This window comes from Ornithorhynchus anatinus, chromosome 8 (assembly GCF_004115215.2).
Source record: "Ornithorhynchus anatinus isolate Pmale09 chromosome 8, mOrnAna1.pri.v4, whole genome shotgun sequence".
NCBI lineage: Eukaryota > Metazoa > Chordata > Mammalia > Monotremata > Ornithorhynchidae > Ornithorhynchus > Ornithorhynchus anatinus.
Genome location: NC_041735.1, coordinates 41,435,105 through 41,454,857, shown reverse-complemented (window position 1 = coordinate 41,454,857; position 19,753 = coordinate 41,435,105). Strand labels below are relative to the sequence as shown.

At 45.1% G+C, this 19,753-nt stretch overlaps 1 protein-coding gene across 1 annotated transcript in view; it reads right to left on the bottom strand.

The window, feature by feature from the left end:
• The window catches only part of PLCL2 (phospholipase C like 2), a 163,123-nt gene extending 144,163 nt beyond the window's left edge, over positions 1-18,960 (bottom strand). Inside the window, exons 1-2 of the mRNA XM_029070732.2 lie at positions 18,827-18,960; positions 16,737-17,273 (exon numbers count right to left, since the gene is read on the bottom strand). Coding sequence (XP_028926565.1) covers positions 16,737-17,048 — 312 coding nt within the window. The 5' untranslated portion in view covers positions 17,049-17,273; positions 18,827-18,960. The remainder of the gene's footprint in view (positions 1-16,736; positions 17,274-18,826) is intronic.
• Positions 18,961-19,753: the final 793 nt, after the last annotated feature.

Genomic DNA, 19,753 nt, shown 5'->3' with positions numbered 1-19,753 from the left:
TGTCATTCCCCTGACTTTTCCATCACTAGAGAGCACCACCATCCTTCCTCTCTCACAAGCCCATAACTCGGGCATTATCCTTGACTCCTCACTCTCCTTCAACCCACACACTATCACTAAATGCTGTCAAATCAACTCCAACAACATCGCTAAAATCCATCCTTTCCTCCCCATCCAAATGGCTGCCACATTAATCGAAGCTTTTATCCTATTCCACCTTTATTACTGTATCAGCCTCCTTGTTGATCCTCCTGCCTCTCCCCACTCCAGTCCAAACTTCACTCTGCTGCCCAGATCATCTTTCTACAAAAACATTCAGTTCAGGTTGGCCTTATACCTCCGCATCAAACAGAAACTCCTTACTATAGACTTTAAAGCATTCAAACACCTTTCTCCTTCCTACCTCACCTCGCTACTCCCCTGTCTGCAAACTTTACTCCTCTACTGCCATCCTACTCACTGTGCCTCAATCGCGTCATCCATTTCTTTCCCATGTCCTGGTCTGGCCTGTCACACCCTCCCTCTTCATATCAGACAATTACTCTCCCCCTCTTCAAGACCTTATTGAAGTGAAGGCACATCTCCTCCAAGAGAACTTCCCTGAGCCCTATTTTCCTTCTGTGTCACCCTGACTCCCTTTATTCATATTCCCTTCCAGCCCCACAGCACTTACGTAAATATCCATAATTTATTTATATTAATGACTTTCTTCCCCTACTGACTGTAAGTTCACTCTGGGCAGGAAATTTGTCTCTTATATTGTTCTCTCCCAAGTGCTTAGTACAGTGCTCTGCACACAGTAAGCACTCAATAAATACTACTGACTGACTGAAATACAAATAATTGATTGGGTGTGAAGGGAACACGAAGATGCTAGGGGGAAGGAGCTCAGACAGAAGCCCACAACTCAGTTCTAGCTCCAGTGACCAAGAAAAGGGCTCCACAGCCCCTTTCCAGTACAGGAACACCACCCCCAGTTGAATGAACTACCAAGGAACAATTTTCAAAATCAGAACCCCTGTTCTGGAACACGTCTTTATACCGGAGTGAGTTCTGTCCCTTCCCGGTCTACTTCTAGTATGGCATAAAAGAGTAAATAATAATGACAGTCTCAAAACCTGTCCTCCCTCTGTCTTTCCCATCACTGTGGATGGCACTACCATCCTTTCTATCTCACAAGCCTGCAACCTTGATGTCATCCTTGATTCTGCTCTCTCTTTCTCCCCACATACCCAGTCACCAAAATCTGCCGGTCTCACCTTCATAACATCGCCAAGATCTGCCCTTTCCTCTCCCTCCAAACCGCTACCATGGTAGTACAGTCACTCTTAATATCCCAACTGGATTACTGCATCAGCATCCTTTCTGATCTCCCAACCTCCTGTCTCTCCCCACTTCTATCTTCATTCTGCTGCCCAGATTATCTTTCTACAAAAATATTCTGGGCATGTCACCCCTCCTCCCCTCAAAAATCTCTAGTGGTTGCATATCAACCTTCATATCAAGCAAAAACTCCTCACTATTGGCTTCAAAACTCTCCATCACCTTGGCCCTTCCTACCTCACCTCCCTTCTCACCTTCTACAATGCAGCCCGCACACTCCACTCCTCTGGTGCTAAAAATCTCACTGTGCCTCACTCTCATCCGTCCCTCCATCAACCCCTGGCCCACATCCTACCTCTGACCTGGAATGCCCTCCCTCCTCAAATCCGACAAACTAGCGTACTTCCCCCCTTCAAAGCCCTACTGAAAGCTCACTTCCTCCAGGAGGCCTTCCCTGATTAAGCACCCCATTTTCCTCTGCTCCCCCTCCCCTCCCCATTGCCCCTACTTGCTCCCTCTGTTCCACCCCCTCCCAACAGCACTTTTGTGTATATATTTACCTATTTATAATTCTATTTATTTTATTAATGATGTGTATATATCTATAATTCTATTTATTCATATTGATGCTATTGATGCCTGTTTACTTGTTTTGATGTCTGTCTCCCCCCTTCCAGACTGTGAGCCTATTGTGGAATTGTCTCCATTGCGGAACTGTACTTTCCAAGCACTTAGTACAGTGCTCTGCACATAGTAAATGCTCAATAAATACAATTGAATGAAAGGAAAAAAACAGCCAAGTTAGACTATGTCCAACTTGTATCTACCGCAGTGGTTATTACAGGGCCTGGCACATAGTAACTGCTTAACAATAATAATAATAATAAAAAGGAAGAAAAGACATATCAAACCAACCAGATATGCAAAGTCAAAAAGCTAAGACATTTGAGGCACAATTGTGGTGCTAATTAATGACATCCTGGAGGTAGTTTGGGAGGTCCAAGTTTTCAATTCTCTTTCACACAGAAATCTGGTGCCGATCAAGGAGAATGTAATTTGGCCAGAGACTATCTGAATCAAAAGCCTATCTGAACTAACAGTTCACACTGTTGGCTAATTTTGTTGAACCAGTATAGGGGATGCAGAGAAACATCACTCCTACCCTAAACATCCTTTTTTGAGCCAGTCTTCCCAATGCCTGAAGCAAATAATTCATACTGTGCCATGGTACAGAAAGCCCATTTCATTATTTTATTCCCTGATTCCTCCTGAGCACAGGTAGGCCAAACAAAATTTTGTGAGAAGATAATTTTTTGGTTCCTATCTGCTAGCTTGCTATGATCAATGATATTTATTGAGTTCTTACTGTGTGTGGAGCAGCATGGCTCAGTGGAAAGCGAATGGGCTTGGGAGTCAGAGGTCAAGGGTTCAAATCCTGACTCAGCTGCTTGTCAGCTGTGTGACTTTGGGTAAGTCACTTAACTTCTCTGTGCCTCAGTTACCTCATCTGTAAAATGGGAATTAACTGTGAGCCTCACATGGGACAACCTGATCATCTTGTATCCTCTCCAGCGCAAAGAACAGAACTAATTTTCTTCCCCTCTTCAAAGCCCTATTGAGAGCTCACCTCCTCCAAGAGGCCTTCCCAGACTGAGCTTCCCCTTTTCCCTCTGCTCCCTCCCTGCCCCCCTTCACCTCCCCTCAGCTAAGTCCCCTTTTCCCCTCCTTTCCCTCTGCTCCTCCCCCTCCCCCTCTCCCTCCCCTCAGCACTGTGCTCGTCCACTCATTTGTATATATTTTTATTACCTTATTTATTTTGTTAATGAGATGTACATCCCCTTGATTCTATTTATTGCTATTGTTTTTGTCTGTCTGTTTCCCCTGATTAGACTGTAAGCCCGTCAACGGGCAGGGATTGTCTCTATCTGTTGCCGATTTGTACATTCCAAGTGCTTAGTACAGTGCTCTGCACATAGTAAGTGCTCAAAAAATACTATTGAATGAATGAATGAATGCTTTGCAGAAAGTAAGGCTTAACAATTGCCATCATTATTATTAATATTAGCACTGCACTAAGCAGAGTTGGTAGTAATATTCCCTGCCCACAAGGACCTTACAGTCTAGGCAATTTACGGCCAGGGGCCAAAGTTAGAGACTGCAACAAAGGAGAGAAGGCCCTCTAGCAGTACACAGTGATGTTCTGACCAACAGAGAAAGGGTATTAACTCATGGGCCAACTTAGATTCTGCTGGAGTCCTTGTAAGAGGGAAAATAGAAAGTCACACATTGTCTTTCTGCATTAGAATTGTAAAGCTAAGGAGGTGAAATTGGCCAGAGATAAGAATGTCATTTCTTGCCCTATCTCTTATGTTGCAGACTGATAGGGATGAGGGGTTAGGAGGAAGAGGATGGGAAATGCGAAAGAACTTCACCCAAGATTTCCCATCACTCTTTGTAATGATAGGCATGATGAGAAGCAGTGTGATCTAGTGGAAAAAACCCAGATTCAAGAGTCACACCTCTTGTCTATGTGACCTTGGGCAAGCCGCTTAACTTCTCAGTGCCTCAGCTGCCTCATCTGTAAAATGGGGATCAAGATTGTGAGCCCCATGTGGAAACATGGACTGTGTCCAACCTGCATATCTTCTATCTACCCCCAGCACTTAGTACAGTACCTGACACATAGGTACAGTACCATTAAAAAAAAGGTACAGGAAGTCAAAAAATTATTTCTATTTTTAAAACTGATAGCCACTCAACTATTTTCAAGTCAAATGATAAAACAAAAATAAAGTCTTCATAAGTTCCAGGAGTCTACAGACTCTCAGAGTTGGATGCCTCTAGCATCAAAGCAGTTGAGCTATTTCATTGTTGCTGCTGCAATTTGTCAATCTCTTAATAAACCTAAAATACAAGGAGCAATTTATTACATTTTATTTCAACTGAGCCAGATCATCAGTATGCAGAAGCACAAATACACACCCATGCCTCACAGCTGTACCATCTTGGAGCCACCACCAGGCATCAAGGACAAGAGGAACTGCTAACAGTGGCACAAGGAAAAGGAAACTGCAGTAGAAAGTTAGAAAGAGGATCAACTGCTGATGTCCTGGATCTTTACCAGGATCTACAAAATAGTCACCAAAACTAAATGCAACAGTCAAGGACTGTGGCCTCACCCCGTGAGACAAATATCCCGAGCCCAGTGACTCCCTTCCTAAACATGCCAAACAAATGGTGGAAAGAACCGGTTCCTGCTTCTCATCAGTAGCCTTCCGGGACAGAAATGATTGGATTAGTGTCATCAAGTCACTACACTGTTCAGTCTGCTCTTAGATAGATGTATACATATAGCCTGTCTATAAATGAATTCATGCTTAAATGCCACAAAAATATGTCTCAAAAATAGATGCCTAATATGAAAAGAGACCACTTTTTTATTAACGCTATTAACAGCAGTATTACATAACATCTTCTTTTATTCAGCTGTGCTAATATGCAAATAAATGTACTCAACCATAGCTAGAAGCTAAATGTACTAATCAGTATGCTTTTGTGCACGTCTAACTGTAAAGGGGTGTTATATCTTTCCAAACCAAGCTACTACTTGGTTCCTGTTAAAATGGTCCATGTCTGCCATTTCCAAATCAGTAAACAGAGTACAACTACAAGTTTCATAACAGTGGTAATTCTGGACAAACAAATTAGCATCCATGATTCCATCCAGTAATGGGCTCTGCAGTAATACCACAGGAAAATATTCTGGTCTCTCATTCTAACTGTGAAACTCTCTTTGAAGAGTCCCACAGCCTCTCCTTACCAGCCACAAAATGGGGTGCAATTATTAAAACAGAAAACCAAAGCAAAAACAATACTGCATTAAATAAAAATGGAAAAGGATCAAACAAAAAATATCTTACTTTCAACAACTGACTGTCAGAAAAATAGCCAACTACATGGAAAACTACAGCAGCAACCTTAAGTGAGTTTTGGTTTAATCACCGTCACAGGCGCTACAAAAGAGTATAGTTTCCAAAGGAAAATTTCATCTTCTACTTCCTGGCCAGTAGGCATAACTCAAGAACAAGTTAAAAAGGTTTAGACAGTGAAAAGGTCAATTCGAGTTTATGGAAGTCTCTTGCTAAACCAACCCATCTCCTACTGAACAAGAGGAATTCCTTGCATTAGGTAACAAAATAACCTGACTACTAAAATAAACTAATAAACTGATCCACTAATCCCTTTCAGTTTTTTTAAAACCTTGATTTCTTTTTTTTTCATTTCTTTTGTTAAAGATCTTAAAAGAATCTACTCTTATGACTGCTTATTAATTATCATGACTAATTATTTCCTAAATTGAAACTACGCTAAGTAATGAACCTGAAAATTCCCAAATGAAACCTATTTCCAGAGGGGAGGGAAAAACATAATTAGTACATAGCATATGTCCAGATTTTTACACAAGAGACACCAACTCCAGGAAGACACAGAAGACCATTTCCCCTACAGGGCAAAGTTATTACACCTTTTTCCTCCCTCCCCAATGTCCCCTCCTTTTAGGATACGGCAGGCAGTCAAAAATTGCCCACCTGACTGCTGAAGCAGAAACATAACCAGAAATAGCAGGGGCCAGAAATAACCAAGGTGTTGGTTTCACTTTTTGTCCCTGCCGGCAGGCCATGGCCAAGCACCTGCGGGGTTCCTCTTGTCCTCACTGGTCTCTGGGGATGGAACAGACATTCCTCCCATTCCCTGACCCCCCTGACCCTGTAGCCTGGTCAAGGCTGTCTTCACTCACCTCACCCCCATCTGAGCTAACAGCTTGGGGATGCACCAAGAGAGAGGTGAATTTCCTGTCTCCAGAGCTGCTGTGGTTCCTCTCTCCTCCCTCCCTTACCTTTCCCTCCTTTCCCTCATTCTCTTTAGCTCCATATCTCCCCTCTTCCTCTTTGGCCTCACTCTCTCAAAGCTCCATCACTTTACCAATGTTCTGTCTCAAGTTTTGGGGTGTTTTTTTAATGGCATTTCTTAAGGCCTTACTAGGTGCGCTAACTGCTGGGGTAGATACAAGCTAATCAGGTTGGGCATAGTCCCTGTCCCACGTGGAGCTCACTGTTTCAATTCCCATTTTACAGATGAAGTAACTGAGGCACAGATTAGTTAAGGGACTTACCCAAGGTCACATGGTAGGCAAGTGGCAGAGCCAAGACTAGAACTCACATCCTTATCCTCATGCCCGAAATGAAAAAGTTGGACCACCTCATCCATCTCACTCTTTCCATCTCTCTCTCTCTCTCTATTTATATATACACACATACACACACACGCACACACATATTCACATACACACACTTATAGAAATAAGTATTTCTATATGTCTAGATTGATAGAGCTCTTGATGTCCATCTATGGGTCTCTCTGCATAATTTAACCATTACTCAAATGGAGACTGCCCAGACTTTGATGTCCTGCCCCATTTGACTACTTCTGTGCTGAGGTTTAACCCTTAGGCAGGAGGGAAAGGGTGAGGTCGGGAGAAGACCCACCCTCAACTAGAAAGGACAGGAATCTCAGGATTGGGAGGAGAGACTCATAGAAGCGGAGGGAGTGTAGCTACCTACATACATACTGGGAAGAGGTTTTTTCTGGGGGTTGAGGACAGGAGCAGACAGGAGGATGATGCAGTAAGCAGTTTTATGGATATATCAAGGAAAGGAGGCTCAGAGGAAGCAGGAAAACTAAGAAAAATTTGATTAAGGAGAGAAGACAGGAAAAAGCAGAAAAGAATAACAGAGACATATTAGGAAAGACAGTGGAACTACTACTATTAAAGAAAGTGACACACAAATGCCACCAGTGTTTCAAAGCTCCTTGGGAGATCAAATCACTTAGGAACCAACAACCAAATGAGGCCTCTGTGAAAAAAAATCTGAGTTAAAGCAAATCACTAGAAAAAAGAAAGTGAAAGTCGGGTGACAAATGCTTGCAAAGTGACAAAAAAGTCATTGCTGAAAAAAAATCAAAAGATAACTTTAAGAGGGATGAGACTAGTACAAAGAGAGAAGAAAGAGAATGGAGAAAAAGAGAAGGACACAAAGGAAAAAGATTGCGGTCCCTAGAATCAGGTCAAAGAACAAGTTTTTCTATTAGTCTTGCATAAAAAAAAAAATGAACCATATCACATAAATCAGAGCTGATTTGGTAGAGCAAATATTTTATTCCAGTGTTACAAGAGGAAAAATGTAATTACGTTAAATTAATAGCTTCTAGGCCTGCTAAGCTACCAAGCCAAAATAACACACCACCAACACAGTATAAGAACTGGGCAACCAGCACATGACTCCTGTCTCTACTACAATGAAAATTTATTTACTATCTCTACATAAATTCCAAGTTTTTATAAATGAAAGAAACATTTCACTAAGTTTTGGATAGATCACTATCACAGATGCCTACATTTAACAACACTAAAAGTAGCATGAAAAATAGCAGATTAGTCAAAACAAAAACTTTGACAGTCAACAAGACTGTCCTTTAGGCTACAATATCATTCATTCACCAAAATCAAATAATAGTTATAGGACAACAGGTCTGATGTAACAAATTTTAGGTGCCTTGCTTATATAATTTTATTTGCAAGAGAGCCATAATTTTTGTTACAATATTTTATAATGGGATTCCTAAAAGAACTAGACTGTAACCTCACTGTGGGCAGGGAATGTGTCCATCCACTCTGTTGTACTGTGCTTTCCTAACCGCTTAGTACTGTGCTCTGCACACTGTACGTGTTCAGTAAGTACCATTGATTGACTGACCCAAGAATATTCAAAATTATGTACCCCTGTGTGAAAAAACTCAGTTCAAGTACTAGGAGTATCCTAGTAAGAGGCATCATAGAAACTTCTATATTTTCTGCATATTTAGGTTAGAAATTTTAGACTGGGAATAGCAATTTTAGAATATTCAACAGGGAAAGCATTGTTGATTTCATTTGAGGGAAAAATGAGTTAAAAGTTTAACGTGTTTTCAGTGCACTCCGGTAAGAGGCAGTGAATCGATCTATGATATTTATCGAGTGCTTACTGTAGGCAGAACCCCATACTAAGAGTTTGGGAGAGTACAACTGAATTAGTATACATGATAGTGCCCTCAAGGTGCTTGCAATGTAACAGACAGACATTAAAGAAAATTACAGATCCTTAATGTGTAGAATGTCACTAGTGTGGAAAAATGGTGGAGAGGCACTAATTTGGAAGTTTTGTGGTTCAGTAACTGATGGGTAGAGTTTGGCTGAAGGTTTCAGTGTTGGCAAAAGAACAACAACGTGGCGTTAAACTTCAGAAAGTAAACTAAAAAGGGACTGAATATTCCTGACATGCATATGGAACTGTAAATAACGTATCTTATTTTTGTCATTTTCTGGGATAAAGTATGACCTCGTGGAAGGGCATGGGTTTGGGAGCAAGGAGACCCAGGTTCTAATCCCAGAGCTGCCACTGGACTGCCCTGTGACTTTGGGCAAGTCATTTAACCTTTCTATGCTTAAGCTTCTTCATCTGTAAACTGGGAAAAAGATACCTGCCCCTCCTTTCCTTACAGATTGTGAACGCTACATGGGGCAGGCTGTGGTCTGTTGGGTTTATCTTATATTTACCCAAGCACTTAGCATAGAGCTTGGCACATAGTAAAAACTTAATAAAGACCATAATTATTCATAGTATTCTGTGTGCATATGTATTTTTAAAGTGCTCTTAACACCTAACATAACCCACCTGACGAAGATGTTCTGAATGCATGGTAGGCAATATGCTAAGAAAATAACATGGTTGATGCTGTTTATTCTCCTACTACGTAGAGTTTGCAGTCTTGAAGAATTCCATGTTGAGGCATGCTCATATTTTAGCACTCACCCCCTTTCAATGCTGGGCATGTGAGCCCCACCATTTCTTCTAACACCCCATAGTGTTCCAGACAGATACAAGTTATGACGCTGCCAAATTATGATGCTGTATTCTACTTTTACATCAAAAACTGCATCATGAAATGACATTCTATGGCAGAACTATTAGCAAGACACAAGCACATTGAAGGAAAAAAATTTCAAATTACTTTTTGTTGTAGACCAGTCCGGTAATTCGACTTGAAATCCAAAGCCACATCAGGGTCCCAGGGGCCCAAGGATGGCCACCCAGGGACTCTCGTGTAAGTAGGTGCCCCTTTTCCCCTTCCCTGACTTTCCAGACCTTTAGACTACTGAGATATTTTTTCACACAGGACTGTTTGGCTGAAATAAGTCTGTCGGAGGATGGTACAGTATAGTTGTATTATTTGTTGATGGAATTACTTCACTGTGTAACTGTATCTGTTTTTTCCCCGTTCTGATCCATTTTAATACTTGACCTTTTTCCTGGTGAGTCTGTCTGTAAGTCACTTGCAGACCAAGATATGTCTGTTATATTGTTATATTGTACTCTCCCAAGCGTTTACTACAGTGCTCTGCACACAGTAAGAGCTTAATACATATGATTGACATACTGATAAATGTCCAGATGTTCTTCCCAACTTTAGTATAATGCTTTGAACCCTTCAATGTAAGCCCTTCAATGTTATTGACTAATGATTCCTCAGGCTAACTTCTAGCCTTAATATGTAGCCTATAGGCTCGCAAACATAAGAAGAAATTCTAGATGTTTCAATGGGAAGAGATAAAAGAGAAGGCAGGCAGATTTGCAGTGGTTAAAAATCCTCTGGCAGCCACTTTAGGAGCTGAAATTGGCTTAGAAATTCTGGCCAAAGTTGTTAGAATTGGCAGAGAACAAATGCCTTTCTTGGGTATCCAAGCATTTTCCTGTCTTAGTCTACCTACCCAGCACAAAGTAAACTAGAGAACTGTCAATTAGCCAAAAGATTTTTTTTTAACCTCAACTATCCAAACTGACGGCTTAAATTCATTTTGTGCTTTTCAAAGTTGAACTAATATGGCTGGTAGCAATACTACAATGCTCTGAAAGACAGAAAAGTCCTCCCTAGAAAAAGACAAAATCATCAAGTTTGAAATATATGAAAAATTTATCCGGGAGTTGTGTTAGTCTTAGAATTGGGTTAAAAATAGTGTTGGCAACATCACAAATGTCACTTTCACCTTTAAATAAGAATTGCCGCTCTACTGTGATCTCACAAGCCTATTTCATGTTGAGTTCACAAACAAGCTGTGACCTAAACTAAGGAAATGATTGCTGATTTTCCCTCCCAAATTTCTGTCAGACACTATCATTCTAGAGAGAGTTCTCTAACACAAGGGTTTTTGAAAATCCTCATGATATGGGAAAATCATGTTACGGTAACCGCTGATTCAGTGAGATTTAATGGACTCGGGGGGCAAGTGGTAGAGGTTTAATAGTTACCAACTTGAAAAACTTTGCAATTCAAATTCCTATATCTTTATTATGTCCATCACTAGCAGACCATTTTCCGCTCTTGCCATTCATTGCTATTTTACTGTGTAAAATATGGTCAGGTTGCCAAAACACAAAGAAACATCAAGTCCCACAAGGAACAGTCAGGCTGCGGCAGGGGCTGGGAAGCATAGAAGCCTCTTGCCTTGACTGCAGCCACCCGCAGGGGTACAGCCATATTTTCCTATGCCAAATACACTTGCCCTAAATTGTGAGTTGTGTTACATCAGAAGAGAATTGTGTTGTGGGAAGAACACTTTCTAATTCTTCCATCAGGTCCCATCCAAATCATGTAAATAAAACACATGTTCTAGCAGAACTAGGTGTGCTTATCTTCTTGGATTTACAATCCTGAATGTTTTTGCACAGATTTACTTCAAGCCATAAAGCCAGCCTTTTTTTGTTGCTCATAATATTTTAGATACCGTACCAGGCATGTAGATAATGTAGGTCTTTCTCCCACAGAAAAGGGATCATCAGCCTCCTTAGCTGCTATGCTGCTGGAAGGTGAGACGGACAGTGCTGTTCCCAGAGCAGTTGTCTTGTCACTGTTGGTTGCCCCTTACCAGTCAGTCAGTCAGCCAATTGTATTCATTCAGCGCTAACTGTGTGCAGGACACTGGACTACACCGGCTTGGGAGAGTACAGTACAGCAATAGACACATTCCCTGCTCACAAGGAGTTTCTAGCAAGGTGCTGCCGATATGGCCCCCCCCAGCCTTGAGTCCACTGCTCCCAAGTCTTGAGCCCCTTGCACAAATGAATAGAGGAGAACCTAAGTTCCAAACCCAGCAGGATGCTTGGTTCCACGAGGCCCTGAGGAAATGGAAAATAGTGACCGAAAATGGTGTACTTCAAAGCTGGCACAACATTCAGCATATTTGTTGGTGGTGGTTGATGCCTCCTCCAGAAATTTACTCAAGACTGAAAAGTTTAGATATGTTGATCGACCCACATCCCAACTAAAAAAAAAAAAATTTGATGGCTATCATGAGTATGTTGAAACAATGTGTGGTTTAAAAATATCTATCAGAAGCAGAAATATTCTAGATTCAAGCAGTTACCATTTAAGAATGATGGCAAAATTACTGTCAGCAGCGTGACCTAGTGGGAAGCAGCATGGCCTAGTGAATAAAGCACAGACCTGGGAGCCAGAGGACCGGGGTTCTAATTCCAACTCCACCACCTGTCTGCTGTGTGACTTTGAGCAAGTCACTTTGCTTCTCTGTCCCTCGGTTACTGCATCTGTAAAATGGAGACTATGTGGAACAGGGACGGTGCCCAAACTAGTTCTCTTGTATCTATCCCAGTGCTTGGTACAGTGCCTAGCTCATGGTAAGAACTTAAATATCATGGGAAAAAAAAAGATTTTAGAATGTTAGAAGGTTGTGGCAGCCCCTGTAGCCGTTAACTGTTGAACTCTAAGCCACTAGAACTTGAAAGCCTTCTCCTTTTTAACCACAGAACCCTACTGCTCTCTTGGTTTTTATTTTTGACATTGCCTTTTGGGCTATTTTTGTTTTTTCATTGTTTTATCTTCCCTCAGTTGTCTGTCATCAGTTACACCCTCTTATCTTAGATTGTCAATCCACTGGGATTCATTTTCACCCATATATTTTTTCCCAACACATAATAAAGTGCTATGCACACAGTAGGTGCTTAATAAATACAAAGAGTGCAACTCTAAATCACAACCATTAACAGAGAAGTACTTTTATTAGAAAATCATTTCAGGTGTCACTTAAATTTCCAAACTTATGTGACATAGTGCAATATGTTACTACAATAACATTTGTGTACAACATAATTTGTAGAGTCTTCAGTTTCATCCCTACTACCTAAAAGGCAATTTAAAATATTAATGGCATTTCCTTCTGGGAATTAAGAGTTAAATGATTGAATTTAGACATACCACTTAGCTAAAAGTACCCAAGCAAATTATCCAATTCATTATTATTAAAATGCCATGAACAGACTAGAGTAAATTGAAATTTTCCATCTCTTTTTGAAGTTAAAGATTAATGTACAGCTTAGAAAATAAACTTTATGTTTCAGACAACGCTCTGGAGTTTGTTATTTACAAAATGCCTGTTAAGATATCTGAATGACTGAACAAAATCATCAGTTTCAAAATAAATATGGGAAAGTTAAAATTATGTGATTTATGAGAGGAAAATGAAAGTAATTTTCCACTTACTGAACTATTTCAAGTGCATAGCACTAATGACTTCTCTTAAAAAAAAAGAGGGGTGGTGGGGTGGGGAAGAGAATCTGGTCATGGGCCTAAATCCAAAGGTATACTAGACTTTAACGTATATTTTATTCACTATTAAGAATACTTAGAACAGTGCTTGGTGCATAGTAAGCGCTTAACAAATGCCATAATTGACTGAAGAATAGGTAGAATCTATCACTGCTGTGTTTGCCTCCGTCAAATTATACGGAAGCGCTACAGGAGCAAGGCTCAGTAACACGGTTCAACTTTCGAGTGTTCATAAATACTGGTTCTATAAAAGGAGGAGCTGTCAGTGTGGATCTGATTATCTGCTTATTGCAGAAAATGTAGCCTTGCAACAAACTTTATACTACTAATCTATGATACCAGGCTTAGTCCCAAAGAAACAATTTGAAAGGGCAGATATATTTTATCTTGGAATATCTCTAACGTTTCTGCCACTTGTCATGTTTTTCTGCATCTAAACAATGCCTCCCTTTTCCTCTCGCCTCTTCCTTTTTTTATATATAAGGTCAGTTTTTGTGAGCTTGCATTAAGAGACATGAAAGAACTATTATTTTTCTGTATGACTAGCATCTTGATGCTGTAATTACACAGTTACTCTAACTCAGATATGCTAATTTCAAAGCATTTTAAAATCTTTAGGATTTTTTCAGTCTCCTAATTTTAAAACACATTATTAATCAGGGTCCAAAATAAAAAATATTGTCCCCTGAGTCATCTATCTGCCCAGGAAACATCACCACCAAGGCCTGGTGGCCTCACTGCTGGGCTCCCAGTAATCCGACCAAAGTTTCAATGATTTCTTACCCATTAAAGAGTGAGAACAATTGAGAGAAAAGAGGGAATCAATTTATCTAAGAGACCTTTACAACTTTCCAAAACTCAAGGATCCTCCTAAAGCTTCAACAAAGAGAAGAGAAGGGGTCAAATACCTTCCAAAGAGAATGCCATAAATATGAGCTAAAATGCAAAACAAGAGCCTCCTAGGCAATTAAATCACTTATTCCAATATACTGCCAGGACTGTCAGGACTTTATATTTGAATTCTGACATATTCCAAATTCCATATTTTTCTTTAAACAAAACATAGTCCTTTCTTAGTTTCCCATAAAGTTAAATGTACTGTTTTAAAATAAAATTTAGCTTTGCAAACCACATTTTATATCTCCAGAAAAATAATACAGTACAAAGATACAATAAATATTTTACAAAGTACAATGAAGTCCAAACAATTAGAAAAACAGTTTCCAGTGATGAGGAATGTGCCGTCCTTAGACTTTTCAAATCAACCCCACAGAAAAAGCCTCCAGTTTCAACAGTTAATAAAGATCAAAAAGTGACACGGTCAAGAACTATTGATTAGCAGGCACAGCTGAAAGGGGCAGCTGATCTTCAATCGGTCTGCACAGAGAAATGCCTTGGTGCAAAAGTTGACCCTAAGGTGGCCAAAATTATAGTTTTTAGTGTCTTTATTTTAATTCTTCATCTGTGCTTCAAGTGGCTAAAGCTTGGACCTTTAAATCCTGCATTCTTGCCCCTTGGGTAAAACTGTGCAAACAGATGACACAGCAGAAAGTAATTTCATAATCGCCTATACCACAGAATCATCAGGGTGGCATTATTTCTCTGGACTATCATAGAAAGTTGATGAATGGGTTCCGGTTTTTCAGAACTCTTTAGATGGAAAGGGCCAATGAATTTCCCTGCCAAATGTTATTGATTGCTTCTCTGACATGTTTGTCTCTATGCCCCCCACCCCCACCCCCTTATCGACGGCTAATAAGCATCATTTCTGTGACAGGAAGGGTGGATGCTAGGCTGTCAAATGTGTTTTACTGCCGTCTGCCCTTGAATTCCCCTTGATTTTCAAAATGCAAGGTCCTGCCTTTTACAACCCAACATGAAAAGTAAACAACACCAGCCTTTCCACAAGCCCTGAACTTAACTGATCAACTCTTCCCTTACTTTACTCCTAACAATGGAAGAAATTTCAGGGACCAAACCATACAGTTAGTCGGAATTCAAACAAAGGCAGGTCTTCTAAACCTAAGGCTTTCCGACTAAATAAGGTCCTCCTGATGGACCTAAAAACCACAGAGGCATGTTGAAAATGGAAAGCGATTGGAGCCAAAAGAAAACAAAAGCTAAGCGTTTGAATACGGCAGAGGAAAAATGAAAAATGCCGGATTCCTATCGAAGCCACCGAGGAGAAGCTCAGACCTTGTGGGATAAGTCTTTCGAGGCCTTTTGCAAAGGGAGGGTTTTCACTGGCCTATGCTGGGGACAAATGTGGGCAGCCTGGGCCTTCGCCTTCCAGTGATTCACTGATCACAGACCTTGTCCCCTGGTGGGCAACCACTGGCAAAAGGGCAACTCTGCTGGCAGCGGGACCAATCCATCCAACTGCCTCTCCCCCGCACCCCCCCCAATGTGGGCAACCTGGACCTTCGCTTTCCAGGAATTCACTGACCACAGACCTTGTCCCCTGGTGGGCAACCACTGGCAAAGAGGCAACTCTGCTGGCAGCGGGGCCAATCCATCCAGTCTCCCCTTACCTTCAACACACACACAAATGTGGGCAACCAGGGCCTTCGCCTTCCAGTGACCATAGCCCTTGTCCCCTGGTGGGCAACTGTTGGCAAAAGGGCAACTCTGCTGGCAGCGGGGCCAATCCATCCAGTCCCCCCTCACCCTCGACACACACATAAATGTGGGCAACCTGGGCCTTCGCCTTCCACTGATTCACTGACCACAGATCTTGTCCGCTCATGGGCAACCGCTGGCAAAAGGGCAACTCTCCTGGTAGCGGGGCCAATCCTCCAGTCCCCCCCCGACCCTCGACACAGACGCAAATGTGGGCAACCTGGGCCTTCGCCTTCCAGTGACCACAGACCTTGTCCCCGGTGGGCAACCATTGGCAAAAGGGAAACTCTACTGGCAGTGGGGCCAATCCATCCAGTCCCCCTCACCCTTGACACACACACAAATGTGGTCAACCTGGACCTTCACCTTCCACTGATTCACTGACCACAGACCTTGTCCCCTGGTGGGCAACCGTTGGCAACAGGGCAATTCTACTGGCAGCGGGGCCAATCCATCCAGTCCACCCCCCCACACCCTCGACACACACACACACACACACAAATGTGGGCAACCTGGGCCTTCGCCTTCCAGTGACCAAAGACCTTGTCCCCGGTGGGCAACCGTTGGCAAAAAAGCAACTCTACTGGCAGCGGGGCCAATCCATCCAGTCCCCCCTCACCCTCGACACTCACACAAATGTGGGCAACCTGGGCCTTCGCCTTCCCCTGATTCACTGACCACGGACCTTGTCTGCCGGTGGGCACCGTTGGCAAAAGGGCAACTCTGCTGGCAGGGGGACCAATCCATCCAGTCCCCCCTCCCCAAACACGCACACATGCAGAGTCACACACGAAGCCCCAAATGCACATACATGTTACCCTGCTGCCCATCACCTGCCTGGGCACGGAGGGCGAGGGGCTGCAGCCTCCTCCACCCCCGGGGACCGGACGCCCTGCTCCTACAGGTATGGGCCACCAGCCCGCCCTCCGGGGCTCCCACCTTCAGCTGCACCCTCCTCCTCCCTTCGGTGTCCCTTGCAGCCACCCCCCCGGGCCCCCCTCCACCTTTCCTTCTGCAGCCCCTGTTTCCATCCCACCCCAGGCCACCCCACCTTCCCGGGGATGGGGTCCTCCTACCTTAATGATGCTGGTCCTGCGGGGGATGCCTCCGGGCTTGCTGTCCCTCGGGATCGGCGTGGAGGTGACAGGGGCGGCGTGGCTCCCTCGGCCGGGGCTGCCGGCCGGGGCCTCCTCCCCCAGGGAGCCCCCCGGGGAGCCCCCCAGGGCACAGTCTCCGTTGGAAACCCCACCGCCGCGGTCGTAGCGTGGTCTTCCGAGGCCTCCTCCTCCTCCTCCTTCTCCATCCCCCGCCTTGAAGACCACCTTTCCCTGGGCAGGACCTGGGGAGGTGGGCAGACCCCCGCCGCCCCCTCGCCCGCACTCCGCCATCCGCCCCCTCCGACAGGCGAGCACAATGCTGTCCTCCTCCTCCTCCTTCCTCCTCCTTCCTCGGCTCCCCCGCCTCTACCGCTTCGGCGGTTTCTTCCGCTTTTCTTTTCTGGGTTTTTTTTTTTTTTTTAAAAAATGATTTAGATTCGATGTCTCCGTCGGTCTCTTCTCAAATTCTGCCTCCCGCGGAGTTAGAGCCTGGGCAGCTGAATTACCGGTGAGCCGCTGCAAAAGAGAAAGCAAAATAAATAAATAGCCGTGTGGGAGGGGTTACACGGCACATCCCTGGCTTTCAGCACCTGGGAGAGAAAGAAAGAAAGAAAGAAAGGGGGGGGGGGGAGAAAAGAAAAGGTCACCCGTACATAGGCAACACCCCTGTCGTTGTGATCGTTCTCCTCTGGATGGAGACTCCGGAATAGCCACCCACCCCCCAACCCCCCAATAGGGGATAGGGGACAGGGAAGAAAGGTGAAAGGGAGGAGGGAGAAGGTGGGAGGAGAGAGAACAAAAATCCTGCGGATTCCTCCTTCCCTGTCAAGAAAGGAGAAGCATCACACACACTCACAAATACATACATACACACATATACACACACACACACACATGCATACACACATATACATGCACACACACATCCACACATATACATGCATACACACATATGCATACACATCCATTCATACACGCATACACATACCCACATGCATGCATACACACATATACATACCCACATGCATACATACACACACATACCTATCCACATGCATGCATACACACATATACCTACCCACATGCATGCATGCACACACATATACCTACCCACATGCATACATGCACACACAAATACATACCCACATGCACACCCACACACATGCCTACCCACATGCATACATACACACACATATGCATACTCACACACACATATACATGCATACACACATATATATACACACAGGAACACACGTCTATTCGGATGCTCTCCCTTCTGCTCCTTCCAGAGACATTCCAAAAAGAAGTCATCCCGATCAACCTCGTAGCATGGCGAGGAAGGGGTGGGGGGGGTGGGGGGGGGGGTAAGCAAACAAAACTTACCAGGAATTCTGCCTGCGCTTTTTTATTTTTCGGAGGGGGTGGACATTCACCCCTCAATGCGGCCTCTCCCCCCTCCCCCAATTCCCCCCCCCCGGGTCTGCAGGGCCCCGAGGGAGGCGGGGCAGGACAGGACAAGGAGAGGCCGGGATGGGGGCTTGTCGTCGCCGCAGTGACATTGGCAGGGCGCGTGTTCATTCCCAGCGAACGTACTGAGCGCTTACCATGTGCACAGCCCTGGACTAAGCGCTTGGAGCGGACGGATCGGCAATAGAGGGAGACCATCCCGGCCCCACAACGGGTTCCCAGTCTGTCTTGGGGGTGGGTAGGGAGGGGAGCCAGGGACCCAGGGTTTAGGGGGGCGGGGGGCGCCCCGGTTTCATCCCCCTCCTCCCCAAGGCAAGGTCGGCCAGACCCCCCCCCCCCCCAGCCGGTCCCCAGCTCCTCCCCTGCCCGGGGCACCCCAGCCCCTCCGCTTCCTCCTCCTCCATCCCCTCCCCACCTCCCCCATCTTCCTGTTCCCCTTCTTCCCCGCCCTGCCCCAGCCTGCAGCAGCCGCCCTCTCCCGCGCCCCTTTCCCACCCCATCACCCTCCGTCCACCCTGGCCCGGAGGCCCCGGCAGGACCGGCCTCCCCCCGCACTAGCCCAGCATGTGCCCCGGCTGAGCATCCCCCGCCTTGGCGCCCACCTCGGAGCCGCCGCCGCCTCCTCCGGGACAGCTGGTGCAGGTCGGCCGGGGGGGATCCCTCCTGTCCGGAGCCGGATGGAGGGAGGCCCGCTCATCTGGCTGCCGCTGCCGCCGCCGCCCGCCCCGCCTCCGCCTCCCTGCGCGAACGGCTCCCGCCGCCGGACGAGGCGGCCGAGAAGTAGCGGCGGCTGCCGCCGCCACCGCCGGCCCCGGAGCCGCCCTCCGCCCGGTCGGGGCCAGTCCCGTCCCGCCCCGCCTCTTCTTCCTCCGCCCCTTCCCCCAGACGGGGCCGCACCCCCCCCCCCGCAGCAGCTGCCGATCAACACGCCCCGCCCTCTCCCTTCAAGCCCCGCCCCTTTCCTTAAAGCCCCTCCCCTGTCCTTAAAGCTCCGCCCCCTTCCCTTCAAGCTCCTCCCCCTTTCTTTAAAGTTGCACCCCCTTTCCTTAAAGTTCCGCCCCTTTCTTTAAAGCCCCACCCTCTCCCTTCAAGCTCCGCCCCCTTGCCTTCAAGCTCCGCCCCCTTGCCTTAAAGCGCCTCCCCCTTCCTTTAAACTTGCACCCCCTTTCCTTAAAGCTCCGCCCCTTTCCTTCAAGCTCCGCCCCCTTTCCTTAAAGCCCCGCCCTCTTCCTGCAAAGTTTCACCCCTTTCCTTAAAGCTCCACCCCTCTCCTGAAAGCTCCGCCCCCTTCCTTCAAGCTCCTCCCCTTCCTTTAAAGTTGCACCCCCTTTCCTTAAAGCTCCGCCCCTTTTTTTAAAGCCCCACCCTCTCCCTTAAAGCTCCACCCCTTTTCTTAAAGTTCCGCCCCCTTTCTTCTAAGTTTCACCCCTTTCCTTAAAGCTCCACCCCTTTACTTAAAGCTCCCCCCCCTTCAAAGTTTCACCCCTTTCCTGAAAGCTCCACCCCTTTCCTGAAAGCTCCGCCCCCTT